The sequence below is a fragment of the Schistocerca cancellata genome, chromosome 5 (assembly GCF_023864275.1).
Source record: "Schistocerca cancellata isolate TAMUIC-IGC-003103 chromosome 5, iqSchCanc2.1, whole genome shotgun sequence".
Taxonomy (NCBI): domain Eukaryota; kingdom Metazoa; phylum Arthropoda; class Insecta; order Orthoptera; family Acrididae; genus Schistocerca; species Schistocerca cancellata.
The window spans coordinates 16,002,248-16,027,244 of record NC_064630.1 but is presented as its reverse complement, the minus strand read 5'-3'; the positions used below and the strand labels follow the sequence as shown (position 1 = coordinate 16,027,244).

The following is a 24,997-nucleotide window of genomic DNA, read 5'->3' as shown; positions in this document are numbered from 1 at the left end:
TCGAAATTGTTTCATTGTTTCGTTGTTGATGTTGACAGAAAATCCGGCCACGCCTTGCTTACCATTGGTGAGCTGATTTGCCGGAAAGGTTTAGGTGTTCATTTTTCCCGCGCGCTGTTCGGGGGTGGAATGGAAGAGAGATAGTACGATTGTGGTTCGATGAACCCTCTGCGAAGCACTTAAATGTGAATTGCAGAGTAGTCATGTAGACGTAGATGTAGATGAAATCGATGAAAATTACTGCTGCCTTTGTATCTGAGCGTGATTCTGGTACCTCGCACGGATGATAACAAAAAATACTAACTTGTTTCATGAGTTCCACATCTAGTCAGATGGTGCAGTGATCAGGACATTGGACTAGCATTCGAGAGAACACGAGTCTCAAATTCTGTTTCGGTCGTTCAGATTTATGTCAAATGTTTTTCCCTAAACCACTTGCCTTCTGTGATAAAACCGATGTTAAATAGTTTTTTTTTAGAAGTTTCGTCTGAAATTAACCCAAATTGATAGGATTGCTAAGTTTTAAACCTAACCATAATTTTCTTTTTAGTTGAACCGCGCGTGAATATTTATATCGTGTCATTTTGAGCTTCCCACTGTGTATTTGGTCATCTCCCTGCCAATTAGCTTGAACTAGTGTTTAATAATGGTAGGTTTGCGACGTGGACGCAACTTGGAGCTGGAAGCAGCCATACTCTGAGATTGGTTAGCAGTTGTGTGAAGCTCCGTCTGGGAGATGGTGCCATCGTGTTTCTTCTACCCTCTTTGCGTCTTGAAAACAGAGCGTATTGTGTTTTAATTATTCTCCTGGTACACCTATCTGTGGCAGTAAACTATGCCTTATGTACGAGTAGTTACACCATCATGAATCAGCTACGCCGAGATATGGATAATCCCTGCAAGAAATAAGCATTCAAGGCAACTGTCAGCAAGACTGAAAGAAATAAGGCCTTCTTATGGGAATAAGAATTTTATTGTAGTAAATACGCTAGCTAAAACTCATTACAATTGCATAAATAAATAATACTGGTAGCGTATGACACTAATATCTACAAAAGAGTAACACTCTAGTATGTACATAATTATAGGATAAAAATTCAGTTCCTTTGGTGTCGTTGCAGTCTACACAAAAAGGTGAGAGTTTAATCTCTTTCTGACATAATCATTAATTTATGAGTATTATAATAAAAGGGCAATAAGTTTCTTGCACATTAAGAGAATTAAGTTTAAAGGCAACTAAAACTGAGCTGGTCAGAGTGTTCCCTGAAACCAGGAAATTATCTGTAGAATCACGAAGACAGCTAGTCACAGATTCATGCCACTGATTCACACTAGTATAGCGGGCCACTACTGAATTAAGAACATCTGCCACAATTACTCAAACTTCTCTAGTTACGGGGGGGGGGGGGGGGGGTGCTTTTATCAACAGTACGTGAAAAAACAACAAAAAGAGTCTGATATTCAGTCTCTCTTAATTCAAAAGATTTCTGCTACACACATCTTCAGTAAGTTTCATCTGCTTCACTCAAATTACGTACAACCATTTTTATTTATCGGCCAATGGAACTAACTATATGCGAGTTGAAAATTTTCACAATACTGTTTCGGTATTCATATTCACATACATCCACTTTCAAAAAATAAATAAAAATAAACTACTTGTTACGAAAAACTTATGTCACATTGAACAACTCATTGACACACAGGCGTCACATACTACAACTATGTGACTGACTGACTGATCTCGCTCTGACAAGCAGATTATTACAGCCACAAGTAAACAGGCTTCTTATTGTTACAGTTCACAATAGAGGACTGCTATTCACACTTCCAATCGTTTTCCCAAACGGTGTATCACTGAAGAAGTCCAAAGATTTGTCCTGAGTTGCAATAAAGAACCATACAGAAGAACCAATGATTCTATGGCCAGACGTATTTTTCTATCCAGTCAATGTAGCTGGAAACACGGGTGTACAGGCTCGGGATGTTTCCTCCGCATGGACTGGGTCCTATGCTGGTTATTCCGACGATCGAGTAGGTAAAGGTGTCTTATTTTGCAAGGAGGGGACCCCCAGAATCACCCTGAAAGAGAAATACACGTTTTCAGAAAGGTGTTCTACACAGAAAATTTCTTACAAACGAATGTTCGTTTGGCTGAAGCGATACTGTACTGTATTTGAACAAAAGAAGACATTTATGGATGGCTTACGTCACAGATGGCAACCACTCCTTGTGGATCACCAGCGCAGATAACAGAAGAATCGAGGCCTTCTGGGAACCTCTGCCTGTACTGCTGGCAGCGTGAGAAGGGAAGTGACCGGACGGTGCCCTCTTGCAGAACTCGACTCTGCTTTGTACCTGGGTAGAGGAATATGTGGCTGTAACATTACTTCTATTTTGGATTTTTTTTTTTTTGAGAGTTTTCAAATGGCTCTGAGCACTATGGGACTTAAAATCTGAGGTCATCAGTCCCATAGAACTTAGACCTACTTAAACCTAACCAACCTAAGGCCATCACACACATCCATGCCCGAGGCAGGATTCGAACCTGCGACCGTAGCGGTCACGCGGTTCCAGACTGAAGCGCCTAGAACCGCTCGGCCACACCGGCCGGCTTTGAGAGTTTTATGCTCCGCAGAAATATTCCGTAAATTTGCATTTCTGTTGACAATTTATGTGAACATATAAATATTTACCATTATGCTAGAGGAGAGGTGTTAAATACTCACCATTTTCCGGCATTAGTTAGCTAAAAGGTGCCAAGAACAAGAGAACGTCTAGGTGAGCGTGTAATGTAACAGCTCAGTTACACGAAGACACGCTTAACACAGCTACTATATACATCACGAACGTCTTTTTGTTCACACAATACTGTCAATGTGTGTAATGAATACTTTTCAATTCTGCACATTCATTCTGATTTTTCTTTTTTTCGAACTAAATGTGTAATCAGTGTGAACATTTCAAAGGGACTGTATACAGTGAAGCGAATGTAATTCCACGCTGGTTAAGGCTTGTCCTATATGAGTCCATCGATAATTATCTGAAAAGACAGGAGGGTACCCCGTGCGTGACTGAAGCGCAAAGCAGGTTGGCGCGCACGCTGACAAAGGTGAAAGAGTTGGTATGAGTGTGTGCTCGAGGTATGAAGCAACTCGTTGGTGCAGCCAGTGAAGCCGGAAGTAATGAGTGAGCAGATGAAATAGAGCTGGGATGGACGCCATGGCTCGTAATAAGGTGTAGATGCAAGAAGAAGGTACGTACGGCGTGCTTGCTGCCAACATTACACAATAGTTGTGAACACGTATGAAATGACCATGCGTAATCCGCTGTATTCATCAAAAAGAAAGTTAGTAGGGTGAAGATCAGGTGCTTTATTGTGAATTTAGATCTACACCTCTTGTTAAATGTTTTACGCTCGTTATGCTGACTTGAAACTACCCTAAATCCAATTGTTTCCTGTATTTCCCGTTATGTATAGCTAGATGTCACGAGAATAAGATTTTCACTCTGCAGCGGAGTGTGCGCTGATATGAAACTTCCTGGCAGATTAAAACTGTGTGCCGGACCGAGACTCGAACTCGGGACCTTTGCCTTTCGCGGGCAAGTGATCTGCCAACTGAGCTACCCAAGCACGACTCACACCACATCCTCACAGCTTTACTTCCGCCAGTACTTACCTGCAAAAGGCAAAGGTCCCGAGTTCGCGTCTCGGTCCGGCACGCAGTTTTAATCTCCCAGGAAGTTTCAGCAAGATGTCATTCAGAAACGTACTAAACGGATAGCAGTTCTAAAGCGACTGCTATCAGTGCTGTTTCAAAGATTTGATATTTTGAGTGTAACGATTAAATTGCAACTTTCATTAAATTTACTATTATCTTGGAACTTTAAACGTTTTCATCCCTAAACTGCTCTCACTGTAGAATTAAAACTGATTGGCACTAATTATTCAATTTGAATTTACGTGATCAAATCAGTACCTTCAGTATATGCACTATGAGCAATGTTTCTGCTTACTTGAAACTGTCACAGCAGAGATTATTCAAATTCAAAAACAGATTTCATCTCTGCAAAGAAAAGTCTCAATCAAATTTCCAGTGAAAATAAAACTTTCTGGGTGGGGGGGGGGGGGGGATTTTCTAAAGATCGATATTGGGCACTATCTCAGTCTGTGTGTGCTGTGCTACCACAAACATTGTGTCTTCAATAAAGGATTATAAAGTAGGTGAGAAGTGAAATGCTTAGATTGACAACCACTGGTTCAATGTGCCATGTAACTTCGGAATTAGGATTGTTTTATAAACAGACTACGGTTAGCTCGAGCTCCAACTGCTTGTTAGAAAGCACGTTAGGTACAGTGAAAGTATGTAGATAGATAAGTTATACATCAATTTACAATAAAGATGTAGTAATTAAGTTCAGTTCGAAATACAGTAAAATAACAAAATACTAACGTGTGATAATTAAATCATTGTACTAACAGACTAGAATGTTTAGATGAGTAATAATAAATTCATAAATAAATAATTACGATAGATAGATAAAGAAGACCGTTAAAATGGCAGATGCTTTTTAAATTAACTTGGAGTCTGTTGCCTGGGGTCTCCACTTTCGTCTTTTGTGTGGTGTCATCCTAGTTCGTTCTCATTTTTTTCTCCATCTTTTATTCTCTACTCGTGAAGGCAGAAAGGGATTTTGTAGAACCTGATTCCCTTCAAATACTAGCAGTCTGCGAGTAGGTCAAAGGGAAACATATGGAACATTTCCAATTCCAGCATATGCCTCATAAACGAAAACCTTGCTCGCAACTGGAGAGATACAAATACGAGTATTTTATGTCATCCGTCGTCCCTCACAAAAACAAAAATTTGTGTGTGTGTGTGTGTGTGTGTGTGTGTGTGTGTGTGTGTGTGTATGTGTGTGTGTGTGTGTGTGTGAATAGTCCAACCATAACCATAAAAATTACCATTAACATGATACCTGTGACCTAGGGTAAGGAGAAGAGCTGAAAACTTCTGCAACTGCGGTTACTACCGTTCTTTCGGACATATTCAGAAAGCAGACTTTGAAAAGGTTTTAATTCTCGATTGCTTAAGGTGCGTTTCTCAATAACGTCTTACCACCTGAATCATCTCTCAACACCTAGAAATCGTTAAGTGAATTCAGCAGGATGTCAACAAAAGCAGTCGCAAAATTACTAATGAAAATAGTAGATGAAATAATATGACACAGTGCGACGGCTGATAAACTTCTTCAGAAACAAACACTTGCCAGAGTGAGGTTTCGGCATTATAAAGCAGAAATTACCTAGCGACCCGAAACATAATAGCAAGACAAAAAGAAGCAAACGTAAAACATTCATAAACAAAGGATGTTACTTTGTTTCCCTAACTTGTAAGAACGCGATCACTTAACGTACTTGACAAAGGGTGAGAAAAAACTGATGTTCCGGGAAATTTAAATGAAATGTTTTGGCACAGACGTATAGAATTATGCAGCTGGGAGAGCCGACGTTCATTCCTGTGCCGAAAGCTGCCTCCTCTCCGAAAGGTCTCAGACAAAAACAACGAACAACGTAGCCCTTTGCACCTCACAATAATTTTTGCTTGTGGGTGCTTTTACTCTTCTCATAGACAAAAAATGCAAAATAGATCCGTTCATTGATTAAAAATAAGTGAAAAGATTCTGCGGGATTTGTTTGCATTCAGCGCCAAGGATTCCGTAACAGCTTATAGCAGTTGGTATCAGGAATGAAAGAAACAATAAACCCTCTTCATGTATTAAACGATTATTGTGTCTTCAACGGCCCAAGACAATGTAATTCTGCTTAATAGGTGCAATCGTGGATATAATCGTTGCTGACAGTCTTGCAGTTACTAGAATGAAATAGTAAACATTGTGGATTTCCCAGAAATGATTAGGGTGGTAAGGTATGTATTCTTGGCGTTGAAGTAGCTGCTGTGTTCACGAGAAGACACGAGACACAGCCATACACAGAAGAGTGCCGTGCTATCTACAAATCAGGTGCAAGTGAGAGAAGGCTAGAGCGGCCACACAAGGCAAGGCCTACATTACGCCTTCACCTTCCGTCACATAAATAGTTCCCAAATGACCGTCTGTCGGCGACATGCCTCTACAAGCCGATACACGGCTCTGCTCAGCACAATACCTCAACACACACACTCTCAAGACGTCATCAGGACAGGGAGTCAGATCTCGTCTACAGTCGCCACCAAGAAGACCCGAACTGTACAGCCAACAACTGTCCTTCACCTTCATCTGCATCTACATCCAGACCCTGCGAACCACTGTAAAGTGCATGGCAGAGGGTGTGTCTCACTGTACCACTTAATAGGGCTTTTTCCCATTCCATTCACGTACGGTGCACGGGAAGAACGATTGTTTAAATGTGTCTGTACGTCCTGTAATTATTCTAATCTTACCCTCACGATCCCTAAGGGAGCGATATGTAGACGGTTGTAGTACAGTCCTAGATTCATCATGTAAAGCTGGTCCTCGAAATATTATTACGTAGGCTTTCTCCCCTATCTTTATGAATCTTCTGGGACAGTTCTTTCAATATTTCAGTGACATTCTCCCACGCGCCAAAAAAAAACTGTGACTATTCGTGCTTCCCTTCTCTGTGTACGCTCAGTGTCCTCACTATTCGAATTTGGTGCGGGTCCCACACACTTTGAGCAATGTCCTAGGATGGGACCCATGAGTGATTCATAATCAGTCTCCTTTGTAGACTTACTGCATTTCTCTGGTACTCTACCAATAAACGAAGTCTGCCACCTGCTTTACCCAAGGCTAGAGCCTACGAGATCGTTCCATATCGTGTCCCTGCTAAGTGTTAAGGTACTTGTACGAGCTGACTGATTCCAGCTGTGACATAGATATTGAGATAAATGATCGCGCAATTGAAGAGTAGCTACAATCGCTTAGTAGTGGAAAGGAGTCAGGACCAGATGAGATACCTGTCATATTCTATAAACATTATACGAAAGAACTTGCTTCCCTTCTAGCAATAGTTTATTATCGATCGCTTGAGCAGCGAAAGGTACCTGACGACTGGAAAAAGGCGCAGGTAGTTCCGTTTTTAAGAAAGGCCGTAAGACAGATCCACACAATTATAGACCTATATCGTTGACGTCAATCTGTTGTAGAATTATGGAACACGTTTTGCGCTCAAGAATTATGACGTTTTTGGAAAATGAGCATCTCCTCTATAAAAATCACCAAGGAGTCCGCAAACAGAGATCCTGCGAAATTCAGCTCGCTCTGCTACTCCATGAGATCCACAGCGCAGTGGACAACGGTACCCAGGTTGATGCCGGGTTCCTTGACTTCAGTAAGGCATTTGACATCGTCCCGCATTGCCGTTTAATGAAGAAAAAAACATGGGCTTACGGATTATCGAAGCAGACTTGCGATTGGATTCAAGACTTTCTTGCAGATATAACTCAGCACGTCGCTGTTAAGGGAACAAAATCGACAGATGTAAAGGTAATATCTGGAGTACCACAGGGAAGTGTGTTAGGACGGTTTCTGTTCTAATAGATAGCGTCGGATGCTCTTCAAGGCTATTCGCAGATGATGTAGTTGTCTACACCAAAATAGCAACGCCAGAAGATAGTAAGGATTTGCAGAACGACCTGCAGAGAATTGATGAATGGTGTAGGCTCTGGCAGTTGACCCTGAACGTAAATAAATGTAACATACTTAGGAAAAGAAATCCACTACTATACAGCTACACTATTGATGACAAACAGCTGGAGACAGCGTCTGTCGTAAAATATCTATGCGTAACTGTACAGAGCGATCTTAAGTGGAATGACCGTATAAAACTGATAGTAGCAAAAGCAGACACCAGACTCACATTCATCGGAAGAATCTTAAGGAAATGTAACTCATCCACGAAAGAAGTGGCTTGTAATGCGCTTGTTCGCCCTATTCTTGAGTATTGTGATTGGATTGAGGAGTTCCTAGATAACAGGACGCAGCATGTTATTCTCAATGGAGAGAAGTCTTCCGAAGTAAGAGTAATTTCAGGTGTGCCGCAGGGGAGTGTCATACGACCGTTGCTATTCACAATATACATAAATGACCTGGTGGATGACATCGGAAGTTCACTGAGGCTTTATGCAGATGATGCTGTGGTGTATCGAGAGGTTGTAACAATGGAAAATTGTACTGAAATGCAGGAGGATCTGCAGCGAATTGACGCATGGTGCAGGGAATGGCAACTGAATCTCAATGTAGACAAGTGTAATGTGCTGCGAATACACAGAAAGATAGATCCTTTATCATTTAGCTACAAAATAGCAGGTCATCAACTGGAAGCAGTTAATACCATAAATTATCTGGGAGTACGCATTAGGAGTGATTTAAAATGGAATGATCATATAATGTTGATTGTCGGTAAAGCAGATGCCAGACTGAGATTCATTGGAAGAATCCTAAGGAAATGCAATCCGAAAACAAAGGAAGTAGGTTACAGTACGCTTGTTCGCCCACTGCTTGAATGCTGCTCAGCAGTGTGGGATCCGTACCAGATAGGGTTGATACAAGACATAGAGAAGATCCAACGGAGAGCAGCGCGCTTCGTTACAGGATCATTTAGTAATCGCGAAAGCGTTACGGAGATGATAGATAAACTCCAGTGGAAGACTCTGCAGGAGAGACGCTCAGTAGCTCGGTACGGGCTTTTGTCAAAGTTTCGAGAACATACCTTCACCGAAGAGTCACGCAGTATATTGCTCCCTCCTACGTATATCTCGCGAAGAGACCAGGAGGATAAAATCAGAGAGATTAGAGCCCACACAGAGGCATACCGACAATCCTTCTTTCCACGAACAATACGAGACTGGAATAGAAGGGAGAACCGATAGAGGTACTGAAGGTACCCTCCGCCACACACCGTCAGGTGGCTTGCGGAGTATGGATGTAGATGTAGATGTAGATGTCTGGGATCCCTATCAGGTAGGACTGATAGAGGAGAGAGAGAAGATCCAACGGAGAGCGGCGCGTTTAGTCACGGGATCGTTTAGCTGGCGAAAGAGCGTTACGGAGATGCTAAACAAACTCCACGTGCAGACATTACAAGAGTGGCGTTGTGCATCACGGAGAGAGTTACTATTGAAATTTCGGGACATCTCTTTTCAGGGGGAGTCTGACAACATGTTACTTCCCCCTACATACATCTCGCGTATTGACCACATATTACTTCCCCCTGCATGCATCTCGCGTATTGACCACGAGGAGAAAATTCGAAAAATTAGAGCCAATACAGAGGCTTACCGACATCATTCTTTCCACGCACTATTCGCGAGTGGAACAGGGTTGGAGAGATCAGATAGTGGTACCGAAAGTACCCTCCGCCACACACCATTAGGTGGCTTGTGGAGTATGATGTAGATATTGATATTACAGTAATAGTATACTACGTTGTTTTCCTTTTGCGAAGTGCACGATTTTATGTTTCTGAACATTCAAAGCAAATTAGCAATTTTTCCACCACTTTGAAATCTTACCAACGTCTGAATGAGTATTTGCGCAGCTTCATCCAGACGGTACTTCATTCTAGATTGTTCTTCATCTGCGAAAAGTCTTTGGTTGCTGTTAATATTGTCCGCAACGTCATTAATACACAACACACGTCTCCGTGTTACACACGAAGTTATTTCAACAACTGTCGATGACTTTCCAACCAAGATAACATGCTGCGTCCTCCCTCTCAAAAATTCCTCAGCCCAGTCACAAATTTCGGCTGGTATTCCATACGAGCGTACTTTTGATTATAAGGGTAGGTATGGTGCTGACTCAAACATTTTTCTGACGTCGAGAAATACTTCATCTACCTGACTACCTTGATCCATGGATTCAGCATATCATGAGAAAAGCGCGAATTGGGTTTCACATGGTTTATGTTTTCGAAATCAATGTTGGTTGGCATGGAGGAAGTCGTTCCGTTCGAAATACATCATTATGTTTGAGCTAAGAGTATGTTTTGAGAGTCTACAACAAATGAATGTCACGGATGTTGGACGGTTGTTTTATGGATCACTCCTGCTACTTTTCTTGTTGGGAGGTATGATCTCTACTTTCTACCACCTACTGGCCATGTTTTAGTTTTTTTTTCTTTTTGTTCGAAGGCTGTGTGACAAACTATAATTAGCACAGGGGCTAACTCATCCGCAAATTGGGTATATGATCTGACAGGTATTCAATCGGGGCCTGGTTTAACTGATCTAGTGATCCTAGGATTAAATTTGGATATAATACCTATTTAACTGATCTTTTGAGTGATCATAGGACTAAATTTGGGCAGTACTCCCACGTTTTCCTTTGTAAAGGAGCGTCTGAAAACAGTGCTGAGCATTCCTGATTTTGGTTTGCTATTTTCAATTTCAGTTCCTGTCTTGTCTTGAGTGACTGAACAGTAAGTTTGATGCCACTGACAGATTTTACATATGACACGAATTTCTTTGGGTGGTGTGGAAAATATTTCGAGGATATTCTGCTGCTGTAGTCATTGAAGGCTCCACGCCTTGCTCTCTTGATTGCCAAACGCGCTTTGTTTACCATCTCTCTATCTATAGCCCTAATCTTCATACTTGTTTTCCTTGCCCTTTGTACTTTTTGTTAATCATTGCTGCTATTACTGGCTCATGGCCACTCATAGCAGTTTCGATGTGCGCGTCCACAAAGAGGTCAGGTGCCGTTCGCTGGATTCACGATCATCATACTACTTTTCAAAAATTGATTAATGCAAGTGAACATTCAACTACAGTCCAACACAGAGGCTTCGTACACCAGTTAAGTAGCATAAAACGTCTATTAATAAATTATTGTAAATAATTGCAAATCCTTTTTGCCATCATTTCTGCTACAGCTGTTTCGTAACCCTATTTGGCCCTATGACGTGGTCGTTTAGTTGTTGTGTGCAAGCTAGCTATCTTATAACAGGAACAACTTTCTGTTGGAGGCGATTCACTCCTTGCCATATTTACATGTTTGATGCCAAGTATATTTCGCGAGTACGACGATAACAAACATGCGCGTAAATAACGTCCTCAAAGTTGACATTACGAGTTCTTTATTTTTGCCATTGAGAGTCATGTCATTTTATGCCTTTTATTAATGTTGACTACTGCTTTGTTTTCAGCATCTGTAACCTCTTGAAGATGCTGAAAATGTCGAAACTGAAACAGTGAATATTGTCATAAATGTACAGTCATGGGTGAATATGAAGACAATTAAAAATCGTATAAGACTTTGGGCCCGTAACAAATACAACTGTGTATGTAAACAGTTGTTCAAATATTTGCGAACATGAGGTAAAAATAATAATTTTTATTTATTTATTTCTCTTTTATTTATTTATTTCCGATTGAGTAAAAAAAGAAGCTATGAACTGTAAAGTTCGCAAGAAATATACTAAGCGATGTAAAACTGACACAACGAATGGTTGGAGCCTACTTGAGAGAGATTGCACATTATGATGCTTTTTCCTTGATGACGAACAGAAATTTGAATAAGTGAAGTGAGTTAAAAAGAAACACTAACTTAGAACAGTTTTGGAGGGAAGTCCTCGCACTGAAGATAATGGGGAAGCCGGAAAAATAACGAACTGTCAAAGAAAACAAATTGCAGTAAAAAAAATCTTAAAAACTCAGGAAATGTACAGCAGATGATAACAAGAAAGAAAATGAAAATCTCACTGATGATAGTGAAACTTGAGCGAAACATGTCTTGGAAATAGAAGAAAAGACAAAATTGTGTTTTTTTCAAGGCTGACCCCTCCAAAAACAAATCTATTTACAGGGAAACGCAGACAAAAGAGTTTCAACCTGAAGGTGATACACCAACTCGCTAATACAACATCTGCTGAGTTCGTTGCGTTACTAAATACTGAAACTCACATTGTAAGATGCAACTGAAGACCAATTTTGAATTATCAAGTGGGGTGTGAAATCGTTATGTACACGCTCATATGTTTAATGAAAATCCGTACTAGACTGGGACCCGGACGCCTCACCTCGCACACGTCTCCTCATCGGTGCTCTACCCGTCGTCCGTCCATGTTTTCATCGTCACTACTTTTCATGTTACAGCATCGTCATTGATTTCATTCCCACCGATTCAATCTATTAATCTCAGCGAATCAGATTCAATTTACCCCTGCTGGGATAGCGGCGGGAGTGAAACCACCGATCCAGGACTGGCAGGTGCTCCGATCCCGAATGAACGACGAGGTTCGGTGTGTTGGCCAACCTGGATGTGATTTCTAAGTGGTTTCCAGTGTCTCACTAGGTGAATACTGGACCCGCACCCAATCCCGCCTCAGTTGCACGATTCACAAACATTTAGAGAAACTTTCGGTCAGTTTCACACGAACACTACTACACATAGATACCTGGGGTGCACATATCCCGTCCCAGGGGCTGGTGGGGTGGCGACAGCAACGGCATGCGGCCACCCCTTCGACTAACCCTGCCAGGTACGTTAATAACCATACCGACCATGCGCCGATGCGGCATAAGGAAAACAAGTAGAATATAATTCAATGCACGTTGTGGTATTCGCAGTGACTTTTCCCCGTGTAAAGCCGCGGTGTAGTGGAGTTGGGGCCAGACGGGGTGCGCGGTGCTTACCCAGGGGGTTGGTGGCTCCCCAGCCGGTGACGGTGAGAGCGGCCGGCGGGTCGCCGCTGCTGGTGTAGAGGCAGGCCGGCGAGACGGTCCTGCTGAACGGCACCCTCCTGTCCAGCCTGAGCAGCGCGATGTCCGCCCTGTACGAGGACCTGGAGTAGCCGGCGTGGATGACGATGTCGCTGATGCCGTAGCGCGAGCTGCTGGCCCTGGAGGAGCTCAGGTTGGCGGTGCCCAGCTGCACCCTGACTGGCGGTGGTCTGCAACCCACCACAAAAGCCCCCACTCAGTCACAGGGGCCGAGGTGTCACGCGGGGTGAGGTGCGATCTTACGTTGTAATACACTGAAGCGCCAAGGAAACTGCTACAGGCATGCGTACTCAAACACAGAGATATGTAAACAGGCAGAACATTGCGCTGCGGACGGCAATACCTACATAGGACAAGTGTGTGGCGCAATTGTTAGATGCGTTACTGATGCTACAGGCTTCTCGGAAAACTGATTCTTCCAAAAAAATGCATTTGACGAGGGTGCGGGTCTGATTTTGTTTATAGCTGGATGCAAAGTGAAGAATGTTAAGAGCCGGCCGCGGTGGTGTAGCGGTTCTGGCGCTGCAGTCCGGAACCGCGGGACTGCTACGGTCGCAGGTTCGAATCCTGCCTCGGGCATGGGTGTGTGTGATGTCCTTAGGTTAGTTAGGTTTAAGTAGTTCTGAGTTCTAGGGGACTTATGACCTAAGATGTTGAGTCCCATAGTGCTCAGAGCCATTTGAAGAATGTTAAGAACGATGGCACGAGGGCTGTACGGATGACGAAAGTTGGTATTTACCTCTGGTCAAGAGTTTTGTGTCCAACAGATACGTGTTGAATAGCCTTCCATCTACATCTACCATTTCGGAACCGTAGAGGTTGCTGTCCAGTACGGTACGAACCTTGGATTAAACAAAACCTCTTGTGTTTAGCTTAACCTTCGTTGAGAAAATCACGTCCGCAAAATGTTTCGTATTGTAACTGGAATCCTCAGAGGAGTGGCGTAAGAAGTCATTCCCTCCAGTGTCTTCCGATGCCAAGGGAGTTACTGCGTCGTGACAGATGGCACCCTTGTTTCTTCCTATACGATCAGCGGGAGATGGTGTAGTGGGACGCGAAATTGAAGCGTCACCCATCCACCAGTGTCAGCCCTGTTTGCAGGTGAATATAAGTTTAATTTAGTTTTGTTTATGTATTTTTTGTAATATTTGTAATAGCTGTGAATTATCTAAAGTTTTGTATTTATTTCTTATGTTTCATGTACGGAGACGGCGGCGCAACGAACGGAGACAGCATCTTCGCTGCCGGGACCAGAGAGAAAATTGCTGGACACTATACGTCGCGGGTCGACAGCCAAAGAGCAACAGAAGATTCTGAAACCGATTTGTTGCGTCGTCCTTCTAAAAATTGAAAATGAACAATTTGTAATGTTTTGTACAACAATGACGTTATAGAGAGTTTAATCTTATTGAAAATGTTAGTCCTATCTTGTCAAGGCTCAGGTTCACCTCTGTATGTAGGAAGATAATAAACTAGTGGATGCTATTAAAGTTGAAATACGTGTTCCGAGGATTTATTTATGAAGAATTATGTGAATGAATTAATAATATATTTGACAAGATTATTGAATTTTGACAGCGTTCATCGCGACTTTGAATCTGAAAAGTTTATTCAATGTGGTTCTAATATCGATTAAATCAGATAACGTGTATCAATATAATTTCTGAGCAGAAACAAACGACATCTAAAATTGAAAAAGTTTAGCAAACCAATTGGCCCGAGTGACGTAATTCTGTGCATACGACTGAAATGATTTTTTACAGTTTCGTTCAAGAACCATTCTGAGACAATTTAAAAAGAATATAAATAATTTTGAAGTGGGTTGTAACTGACGTACGTGACGAAGTCTACACATGGTCATTTGTCGAAAGAAAATCAGTTATAAGAAACTTACGTCGTTACACTACAATGGGTCTCCTTTCCAAGGTTGGTGGACACCAAAAATACACGCTAGGTGGAATCACAAGTGTATTTGTTAGCAGACTTAACATCCCCCCCTTTTTTTAACGAAAACCCTTAGGAGGTGGCTTAAAAAACACTCGTTCGACCTATACTTGAGTATTGCACATCAGTGTGGCATCCGTACCAGGAGATAGAGAAGATCCAAAGAAGAGCGCCCCGTTTCGTCACAGGGTTATGTGGTAAGCGGGATACGATTACGGAGATGTTTAGCAAACTCAAGTCGCAGACTCTGCAAGAGAGGCGCTCTGCATCGCGGTGTAGCTTGCTGTTCAGGTTTCGAGAGGGTGCGTTTCTGGATGAGGTATCGAATATATTGCTTCCCAGTATATATACCTCTCGAGAAGATCACGAATACAAAATTAGAGAGATTCGAGCGTGAACGGAGGCTTTCCGGCAGTCGTTCTTCCCGCGAACCATACGCCACTGGAACAGGAAAGGGAGGTAATGACAGTGCCCTCCGGCACACACCGTTGGGTGGCTTGCGGAGTATAAATGTAGATGTAGATGTAGGAGATCTCGACGGTCGTTTCGGAAATCTCTTGGTGTGTCCAAGAAGGACGAAACTTGAGCAGTTACTTATCCGACATCTTAGGCGATTTCTTAAACAACTGAATATGGAATACTAAATGTCCATGGTGTGGGAAGCTACTTCTCCGGTTCCTCGAGATCATGAAGACGTGGCTAGTAGACTTCTAATTCTTTCAACTGATAGCGAAATTAGCCTATCAGAGTTTATGAATCCTTCATTCAGCAAGTAATCCAAATTTTAATACGGGTGATGTGTTTGAATTCATTCCTGAATCACGCCTCGCAAGTTGTTTGCAGTTCATACTCCGTTCCCCAGATCGAACAAACACGCTGTGTTCTAGTAGATGGATGACAGTGTGCCGGGTGACATTATACCGGCAGCCAGCAGGACGTGACGCACCTGTCCCTGTTGTTGCAGCAGTGCGCCGCCGTCAGCACGTACTGGTCGCTGATGAGGGAGCCGGCGCACAGCCAGCTGAGCTCCCCCTTGCCCGGCACCTGGTAGCCGAGGGCGGCCTGCAACACCAAACACAACACACACAACACGTCACTACACGCAGGATCGGGAGTAAGACATGACTGACTCTTGGGTGCAGCGATATGTGGCGGCAGCGGGTCTGCAGCAGTGGTGACAGACTTCCATTTATTTGCGCCTCTTCCAAACGATTGCCAAAATGCAAGGCTTCCCCTATTAACCCGTTCGTGTGATGTTCCTGTCGCACAGTTACTTTTCATTAAACCCGTGTGCCACATTTGTAATGAATTGCGAAACTGAGCTGGTATGGACGCACGTGCTGTCGCAAACGTTACGTGTCTCTGTGAATTCAGCGATATTGAAGCTGCTTACAGAATCGTGTTGTTGTCACTTACAAGTAAACCGCGCCTACTCGTCACTGCCGATTTCGTTCAGATTTATCGTACATACTGGACTCGACAAGAATCAAAGTGACAGCAGAGGGAGCTCCAGATGGCTAAGCGTTTAAAAAAAGTTACGTTTTTGGCGCGAGTCGTGTGAGGCATGACCCACCACAGACGCTAGCGCAGTTTTCAGATAGAGGCTGGCGCAGCGGTAAGAGGGCGCATGGTAATCTGAGGGCCGTGGGGTCGAGTCCGTATCCGGAAACTACTTTTTCATTTTCAATTTTTGCTGAAATTCTTACTGCAAATAAACCAGAATTATCCTCAATATAATGCACTAGCTCAACGCCCGCTATTTCACTCGCGTAGAGTGTATGTATGGTCTGCAGAGTTTTTATTTTTTTGTTGTCGTTTTGTTTGTTTTCATATAATCGAATTTTTATGTTCTTCACAAACTGCAACACCTTCTAAGCTTTGGCTCTGAGCATTATAAAACTTAACATCTGAGGTCATCAGTCCCCTAGAACTCAAAACTACTTAAACCTAAATAACCTAAGGGCATCACACACATCCATGCCCGAGGCAGGATTCGAGGCAGGCGGTTCCAGACTGAAGCTCCTACAACCGCTCGGCCACACCGGCCGGCTCCTACGCTTTTCCTTTTAATTAACGCCATATAGACAGGGTCTTTTCAGAATCTATTTCTAAACGAAAAGTGATTCTGGTAATTGGGGTCCAAAGTTTTTGCTAATCATGCCATTCTTGTGGAGATATTTCCATAGCAACTTTCGTCCCCTCATAAATATTTCTTTATACCCAACTGAGAAATGAAATACCAATTTTCATAAATTTAGCTTTAAAATTTTTTAATGCAACGAAATATTTTCTTAAAGGTTTTCATCCCCTATCGCACTCCTTTACGGGTTTAAATTCCAGAAACACCGAAACACGTATTTTTTTTTTTTTAATTTCTAACCGAGAAGTCAAATTCCAATTGGCACGGCTGTAGCCTTAAAAATCCTTTAGTAGTTCTTCAGTAATTATTTATTTTCAAAAACACTTTCACCCACTATTTTACCCCCTTAGTGTTTGAATTTCCAAAAATGCTGCAACATGTATTTTTTATGTTCTGCCTGAGAAACCAAATTCCAGTTTCCGTAATTATAGCTTCAAAATTCCCTTAATAACGGCATATTTCAAATAAGCTTCCATCCCCTATTTCACCCCCTTAGGAGTGGAATTTCGGACAACCCTTCTTAAGAGCGGTCTGCAGTATAAGACCCACACCTCCAGATTTCACGTTTCTATTCTTAGCGGTTTGGGCTGGGCGATGGTCAGTCAGCCAGTTAGGACATTGCCTTTTAGATACAGAAATTTATTAATATCTTCATAAAATACATAAAAAGGAAAGCCAAAAGAATTCGTATTCCAAGTAATTTCGCCGAGTGGTTCTAGACGCTACAGTCTGGAACCGCGCGACCGCTACGGTCGCAGGTTCGAATCCTGCCTCGGGCATGGGTGTGTGTGATGTCCTTAGGTTAGTTTGGTTTAAGTAGTTCTAAGTTCTAGGGAACTGATGACCTCAGAAGTTAAGTGCCGTAGTGCTCAGAGCCATTTGAACCATTTTGAACCAAGTAATTTCCAAGAAAGGACTGTACTTGGAGCATCCACGAGATGAGATAATTTAAGGCGAAAACTTATTTTTTTTATTCCGATTTTATACGTCTAGGGACCGCGTTAAACAACTATTTTTCAATGTACATTTCTCCTATTGCGCTCCTCCTCTTTTCTCTTCTGCCAATATGTCTTCATCCTCTCTCTGTGCTGCTCCCTTCGGTCTTCTGTCCACACTGTTCCTCCAGTTCTTCTCTTCTTCATTTCAAATCCTTCAAAATGTTGAATTTTGTCTCTCATTAAGTCTCTGTTGGTTATATCATCTTCTCCTATACCCATCTCTAAGTCTGCTTTGACTTCTTTGAACCAGGTAATTTGGGTTCTGGGGTTCTTGTCAAAAAACATGAATATTTTCTTTGTCAGCCTTTCATCATTCATTCTTTTCAAATGGGCGTAAAAGCTTACTCTTCTCTTCCTTATAGTATCTCCCACTTTCTCAATTTTGTCATACACTTCTCTATTACTTCTAAGCTTCCAAGTCCCATTCTCAAACCTCGGCCCAAGTACTCTTCTAATGATTTTTCGCTCCTTTTTTGCTATAGCTTCCATTTCTTTGTTAGTGTTCATTGCTAAACATTCAGATGCATACAGACACTCTGGCTTAATCACAGTGTTGTAGTGCCTTATTTTTGCGTTAATTGATACTGACTTCTTGTTGCACACATTCTCTGTTAGCTGGAATGCCATTTCCATTTTTCTTGTTCTTGTTTTATTTCCTTCTTTATCTGAAGCATTGGGCTGGATGATTTCCCCTAAATATTTGAAATTAGAAACCTTCTTTATCTGGCCATACTTTGTAATCATATTGTTCGGTGCCTCTTTTACATTGGTTAGGTACTCTGTCTTTTCAAAGGAGATTTTCAGTTCTGCTTTTTCTGCTGTTTCATTCAGAATATTGATCTGTTTGACTGCTTCTTCCAAACTTCCTGCCAGAATCGCTACGTCATCAGCAAAAGCGAGGCAATCTACTTCTAATCCATCCTTTATTCTTCCTAATCTGATTTTTTGTATTCCTTCTTCAGTCGTTTTCTTCCTCCACTCTCTAATAACTTTTTCTAACACATAGTTGAATAGGGTAGGTGACAACCCATCTCCTTGTCTTAATCCTGTTCTGATTTTGAATGGTCTGGATACCTCACCACGGAACTTTACTCTTACATATGTATCCGTAAGTGTTTCTTTGACGATTGCGACTGTTTTCTTGTCTGCTCCAAACTCCCTAAGGATGTTAACCAAGGTTGTTCTGTCAACGGAGTCGTACGCCTTCTTGAAGTCAACAAACGTGATAAAGATGTCTTTTCCTCTTAATCGTCTATATTTAATAATTAACTTCAAGTTTAAAATTTGCTCCAGACAAGATCTTCCCTTCCTAAAGCCTGCTTGGTATTCACCAACTTCAAAACTTCTTTGTATTTTGTTAGTTTTCTTTTGACCTTCAAAAAGCCTTCGGCAGCAGCGCGCGAACAACAGTTTCCTTTGTTTTTACGATAAATATCACCCAACACGTGCAAATCATCAACTGTAATATAATATACATTACATTTAGCGCTATTTCGATTTATTTGCAGGATAAGTAGCGTAAAAATTAAAGAACTTGCCACGTAGGGAGTCGTGGGTCGTGCCTCCCTCGACCTGCGCCAGGAGCGATGTGTTTTCTAAACAGTTGCCTATCTAAAGATCACAGTTCTGCCACTTTCATTTCTGACCAAGCCGTGCATACACCACAGATGTGCAGAAATCCGGCGACAAGAAACAGGCGCATCTCCTTGTTAATCTGAAATGTTATACAATCAGTTCAATCACTCTGTCCTTCAATTCAGCTCATTCTGTGGTTTTGTTGTAGTCGTGCACATGTATCTGAATCTTGCTGATCGCTAATACTCAGTCGAGGTATGTTCACGGGCTTGGAATCAATTATACAGTCTAGCTGCGTATCTTTATTTTAATTTCCGACATCCTGAGTCATTTATTGAATATTTACGTATATAATGATGTATGCTTCGTCTACCGCCATTTTGTGTTCACGTGTTGCAGGGTGCCACCTTTGTGTGACTGGTGATTGCGTATCACAAGGTTAACGAAGCATTTCAACTCTCACATGCTTTGTCCTATTGACAACAATGCATACGCCGTTCTCTGCACAATTTCAGCTGTGAAGGCAGGTCTTAATTGCGGCCGTTGGGTGAAGAGATGTTCGTGCTGGCTTTATAAAGTGTAGTTGCTGACGTTCGATAAACTAAATTCCAGAGAACATTACGACGACCCGGCTCGCTTTACTTGCTGAATTATAGTCATTTAAAACTTTGTTGCTGCACATCATTCATATGACTCTGAGACGTACTACCGTCAGATACACCGCAACTACAGAGAGAGGTACAGATACTCACTGCGCGGTATTGGACTATGAGCTGATCACTATTACACTTTAGTTATTTTGATAAGATCTCACGACTGATTTCCATACTCATCGATGCTCAATTATTAATAAAATGCGTGTCATTCACTACACAGCGCTATTTATGTAAGTCTAAACTGCTAATTTGATTCTATTTTCATTGTCGAAGTCAGACAGTGTCACAAAATTGATTATTTTGGTCGTGAATTTATTTATAACAAGGCATAGTTTCAATAAATCAGGGCGCAATCATTCTACTTATATTGGTAGTTCACTTACAAAAAGAACAAAGAGCAGTCACCTTACGTCATGAACAATACAGATGAGTCAATTGTCTTTTTCAATTCCTGAAAAAAATATTGTGGAAGAAGGTAAGTTGACAATAAACACGGAACTGAAACTTTGCTAGGATCACCGCACATGTATTCTGTTAAGCAGAACACAAGACACCGGAAGGATGGAAATAATTTGCCGGTCGCTGACTACTGAGTACATTCACATAACTTATGAAGATGGTTAGAGCAGGCGTGAACATTTCTCTCAATACAAAGCGCAAAAGTGCCCTAAAGGAGGTCAGGGGAACACGTAAGCTAGCCGTGTTCACTCACGCCCATGGATTATTCATCGAACCACTCCAGATTTGGGCATGGTGATGTAATGCGTCATATTGGCCACGATATAGTCAGGTACAATAAGTGAGGAAGGAATGATTGCGATGTGTTTGAGGATTTCTGTGCCTTTCACCGGTGGAGACGAGGCTACACTTGTGACGATTCAACGCACGAAAACATCGCCTCTTCTAGGACACTGCCAACGGTACAAATCGTATCATTTTCCCTATCACCTAATGCAGATATCCTTTGACCGTTTCTAACAAGAAGTTGAAGTAGTCAGTTTTTATGGCCAAAACTTGCCGTTTTATCAAGTCACTAAGCTAATTTGTTTAAGAACGTCCAAAATATGCTTGTGCAGACAAACTTGTAGATATGGCAACCACAGCCATGAGTAATATTCTTGAGTATTAATAGACCGCTTCAGCTATATTTAGTCCTTTACTTTTGGACCACTACCAGTTTCATGGCACTAGGAGCCACAGCTTCAGTTGAACATATAACTACAACATTACAGCTACGTAAAAAGCTAGGAACTTGTAGTGCTATGCAACCCGTAGCGATCTAAAAACGAAGAACTAAAATACAGCGGAAGCGGTCTGTTAATACTCAAGATAAAAATGTGTCTGTTTTTAACACTGAAGTCTCATTATTTCGTTCACGCAATATTTATAACGATTCTGACTATTTATTAATTCACGACCTTGTATTAGATTTATCTTCGGTTTTGTACGCATTGCTGAACTAAAGGCAGACACCACTGCAGTTAATTCTGTTAACCATCTGAATTTCATCATTCCGGGACAGTGCGTTACGATTATGATTGTTCGGTGTTTGAATAGCTTGATCAGATTTTTCTCCATACCGCTTTCGAAATACAGTATTTTATATCATCAGGAGTTCCCATGAATATACGGTACTCAAAAAGGTGACCAACGGACATTCAGGAACATTACATTTTAACAAAACTCTGCATACGTGCTGGTGGAATCAAAGTTCACAATTTGCACGCTCCATACTGCCGCCAACAATCGCTTCTGGCTGTTTTTAATACAGGCTGCTGCTATCAGCGCGGTAATTAAATACTAGTGAAAACTGGACATCACATTTCCTTGCTCACCATGTGCGGAAACTCTTCGTCCCGGGCATCGTGGCCGCCCAGGATGTGGTTGGTGGGGCCGTTCTGGATCGCCTTGTAGACCTCACACTCTGCAACAACACATAACAGCGTCTTCAAGTACAGTGCTGTGTGTACTGTGGAATTTATGGATACTGTTACTCTCCAAGCAAAGTTTCTTACACGTTTTCTTTTCTGTTAATAAAAGATAGCGGAGAAGGAGGACAGCTGCCAAATGTCAACTACAATACTTTGTCCATCAGATTCTGATGCACTGAACACTGTTATCGACAGAAACCTGTACAATTCATAAAAGCATTTTACTGAAACAAAAATTTTGCTCACACACAAGTGTTCAAATGATTTTACTCTGTTAAGGTAGTCCTGGTCATAGACATTGCTCGTAACCCTAATGCTAATATACTAATCTCGCATTAAACAGGCTCTGTTTCAAATGACACTCTAGTTCTCAGTATCTCACAAAAACGAGAAGTAAGTTTGTCATCAACAAGGGCTGACATAACGTGTATACAGAAATGCTGCAAATGTAGGAGAGTTAAAACTGATTATTTGTTCAGTTAGAGTTGCGTTTTAATATAGGCAGCCGAAACTGGTAGTAACATGTACTAAATCGCGACTTTGACTGAAATAAATGATCAGTTATGGATTGTCATTTTCCAACTGCGCTGATTTTCAAATAAGAGTAGTAGGTTCTCACGATATCTGGCGTACGATAAATGTGTTTCACTTTGCTAGATTTCGTAGCTAATACGTCGAAACTTAAATCTCTAAAGCTTGAAATCTAGATTTACTTGTATACCAGAACAGAGTCAGGAGATAAATTAGGCCAAAAACAGATAATATACAGCCTGAAGATTCAGGTAGCATACATTAATACACTCTAGAATCATGCACGTATTATTAGGCGGAGACAATATTACTGTTGATTATGCCGAATTAGAAAGAAACTTGAAAAATTCTGGTAAAACGCAGTATTGGTAGCTCAATCCTACCATGTATGAGTCCGTTAGAAACTCTAATAAATCTAGCAGCATTCCAGTCTGCGTTTAGAAAACTTTTTATTTGCCGAGATCTCAAAGAAAGATACAACGATTACTAGTTTCGGCCAGTTGGATGGCCTTATTCATATCACTTAACAAAAAGCAGTGCCTACATAGGTTATTAGAGCGAGACGCTTTTCACAGTCATGATTACAACTCCAGACTAAATATTTTCAAAAGATTTAAAAATGACACAAGAAATTGGGACAGCAATCAATCTACCTTTTACCTACACCTAAAAATCCAAAACTACAGAGCAAAACACGTAGAAAATGCATTAGAACTTTTATAAAAAATACCAAAAGGACATGCTGTGAACTTTCTTGCAGAATTACAGATGTATACGCACACAAAAAAATCATCCAAATGGTGTTCTCAATGAAGAAATCTGTCTTAAGCATAAAACTTACCTAGAATATTTTATTCACTTTTGGAAAACAAGAACGAATAAAAACACACAGTAAACGAAAACAAAAGATAATCCTACGTATAAATTGTGACAAAATTATAAAGTGAATGAAGCACAACTAATATCAGTGACTGTCAAAGACTACGCTGTAAACATAAAGCATCAACGAGAATAAATTGCCAGTCTAGCTGTGAAAAGTATTTCACGGAAAGAGTTCTTTACAAATAGAAGTAACATGACTTACTACAGTCAAGCAACATACAGACAATTGACAGTTTATTCATTGATGAAGTATGGGCCTCTGTTCCAATTAGACGTACTACAAATGTAAACTAACCTTTTATAAACTTAAGCAGACTCATCAATTGTAACATCTACAAGTTTGCTCGAGAATAGCACTATTGCGAAACAAGCTTGTACTACGGGAGAAGTATTAGTATTTAAACTATTTGCACCTTGCCTGAAATCATTCATTATGAAATGTCATATTATGACGTATTCTATGCTGCGAGCCCGGCCGAAAAGAAAATCGAAAGGTATAATTACAATATATATACGCCATGCACCATTGCATTGTGCGGTATAATAGACACATCATAATGATACGAGACAACATAAGGAACCGTGTTACCTGTTAACAATATCGGAAGAACCTATCCAGCAGACAGCAACAGGCAGATCTTGTCAAATAAAAAATTTTCTAAAAAATGCTGCACCACAGTATTTAAAGATCGCCTCCTGCAACACTGACATTGTCACGTAATTATAATACAACTATATCTGTATTAAAATAGTACAGATATCTAATAGCTTTCCTCCTCAATGACAAGGGAACATAAATACGAGTACAACAAGATCTTTACTGCAGTGGCACATGGTAACACTGCAAATTGATATGTCAAGTCGTTTTTAAATATTTACAGGCTCTGCTGTGATTCAAATGCGCAGTATCGGAAACTGCTCTCATACTCGTAAATATTTGGTATTAGCACTCGTTTTTGTTGACGTTGAAGAAATCCTTTTTGTCTTCTGAAAATCCGTTTTTTATGTTTGTGAATTTGGTTCGCTAACAGCGTAAGGTCCTCACTTTTACGATTACGATGTTATAACTGTTGCAAGGACACTGGACACACAGGCGGGTCGTTCATATCTTCTGACAGAAGAAAAGTGTAGGAAATACTCACTGAGCGTGAAGACGCTGAGGCCATTACAAATTTGTTTTTTACCAGTAAGAAGTAATAATAAAAACACCAATAAAGAACTTGTAATAGCCTTCTCCTTCATCCTTAACAGCCTATGAGAATTAGATAACAGCCACGTCTGCAGGTATATAAGAAACAAAGTTTTCTCATTTGGGAGTAATCAAAAACACCGTGAAGAAGGTCACTTGCTCCGAAACGTCGGTAGTTTCAGATACTGACAATGCGGTCACAAATCCAGAAAAATCGGAACCCTACGTTTATATTTAAGACCATCATTGTTTATTATTTATCTTTTTTCCCTTCTCCCGTGGTGTAGGTACAGAGAGGACGCCTTGCTGCGTGGCTCACCCACTCACCGGCGTCGCTGCGCCGCTTCGAGGCGGCCGCCGGCTGCCGGCGGCGGAAGTCGCGGCTGCCCGCCGTCGCGGCGCTGC

The 24,997-nt window shown here is 41.4% G+C and overlaps 1 protein-coding gene across 1 annotated transcript; it reads right to left on the bottom strand.

Annotated features, from left to right (window-relative positions):
• Positions 1-1,004: 1,004 nt before the first annotated feature.
• Positions 1,005-24,950, bottom strand: LOC126187696 (serine protease snake-like). Its single transcript, XM_049928938.1, has 6 exons — positions 24,920-24,950; positions 21,895-21,983; positions 15,637-15,752; positions 12,660-12,916; positions 2,210-2,358; positions 1,005-2,082 (listed from the first exon to the last, which is right to left on the bottom strand). The coding sequence occupies exons 2-6, from the start codon at positions 21,895-21,897 to the stop codon at positions 2,050-2,052; spliced, it is 558 nt and encodes a 185-aa protein (XP_049784895.1). The 5' UTR covers positions 21,898-21,983; positions 24,920-24,950; the 3' UTR covers positions 1,005-2,049.
• Positions 24,951-24,997: the final 47 nt, after the last annotated feature.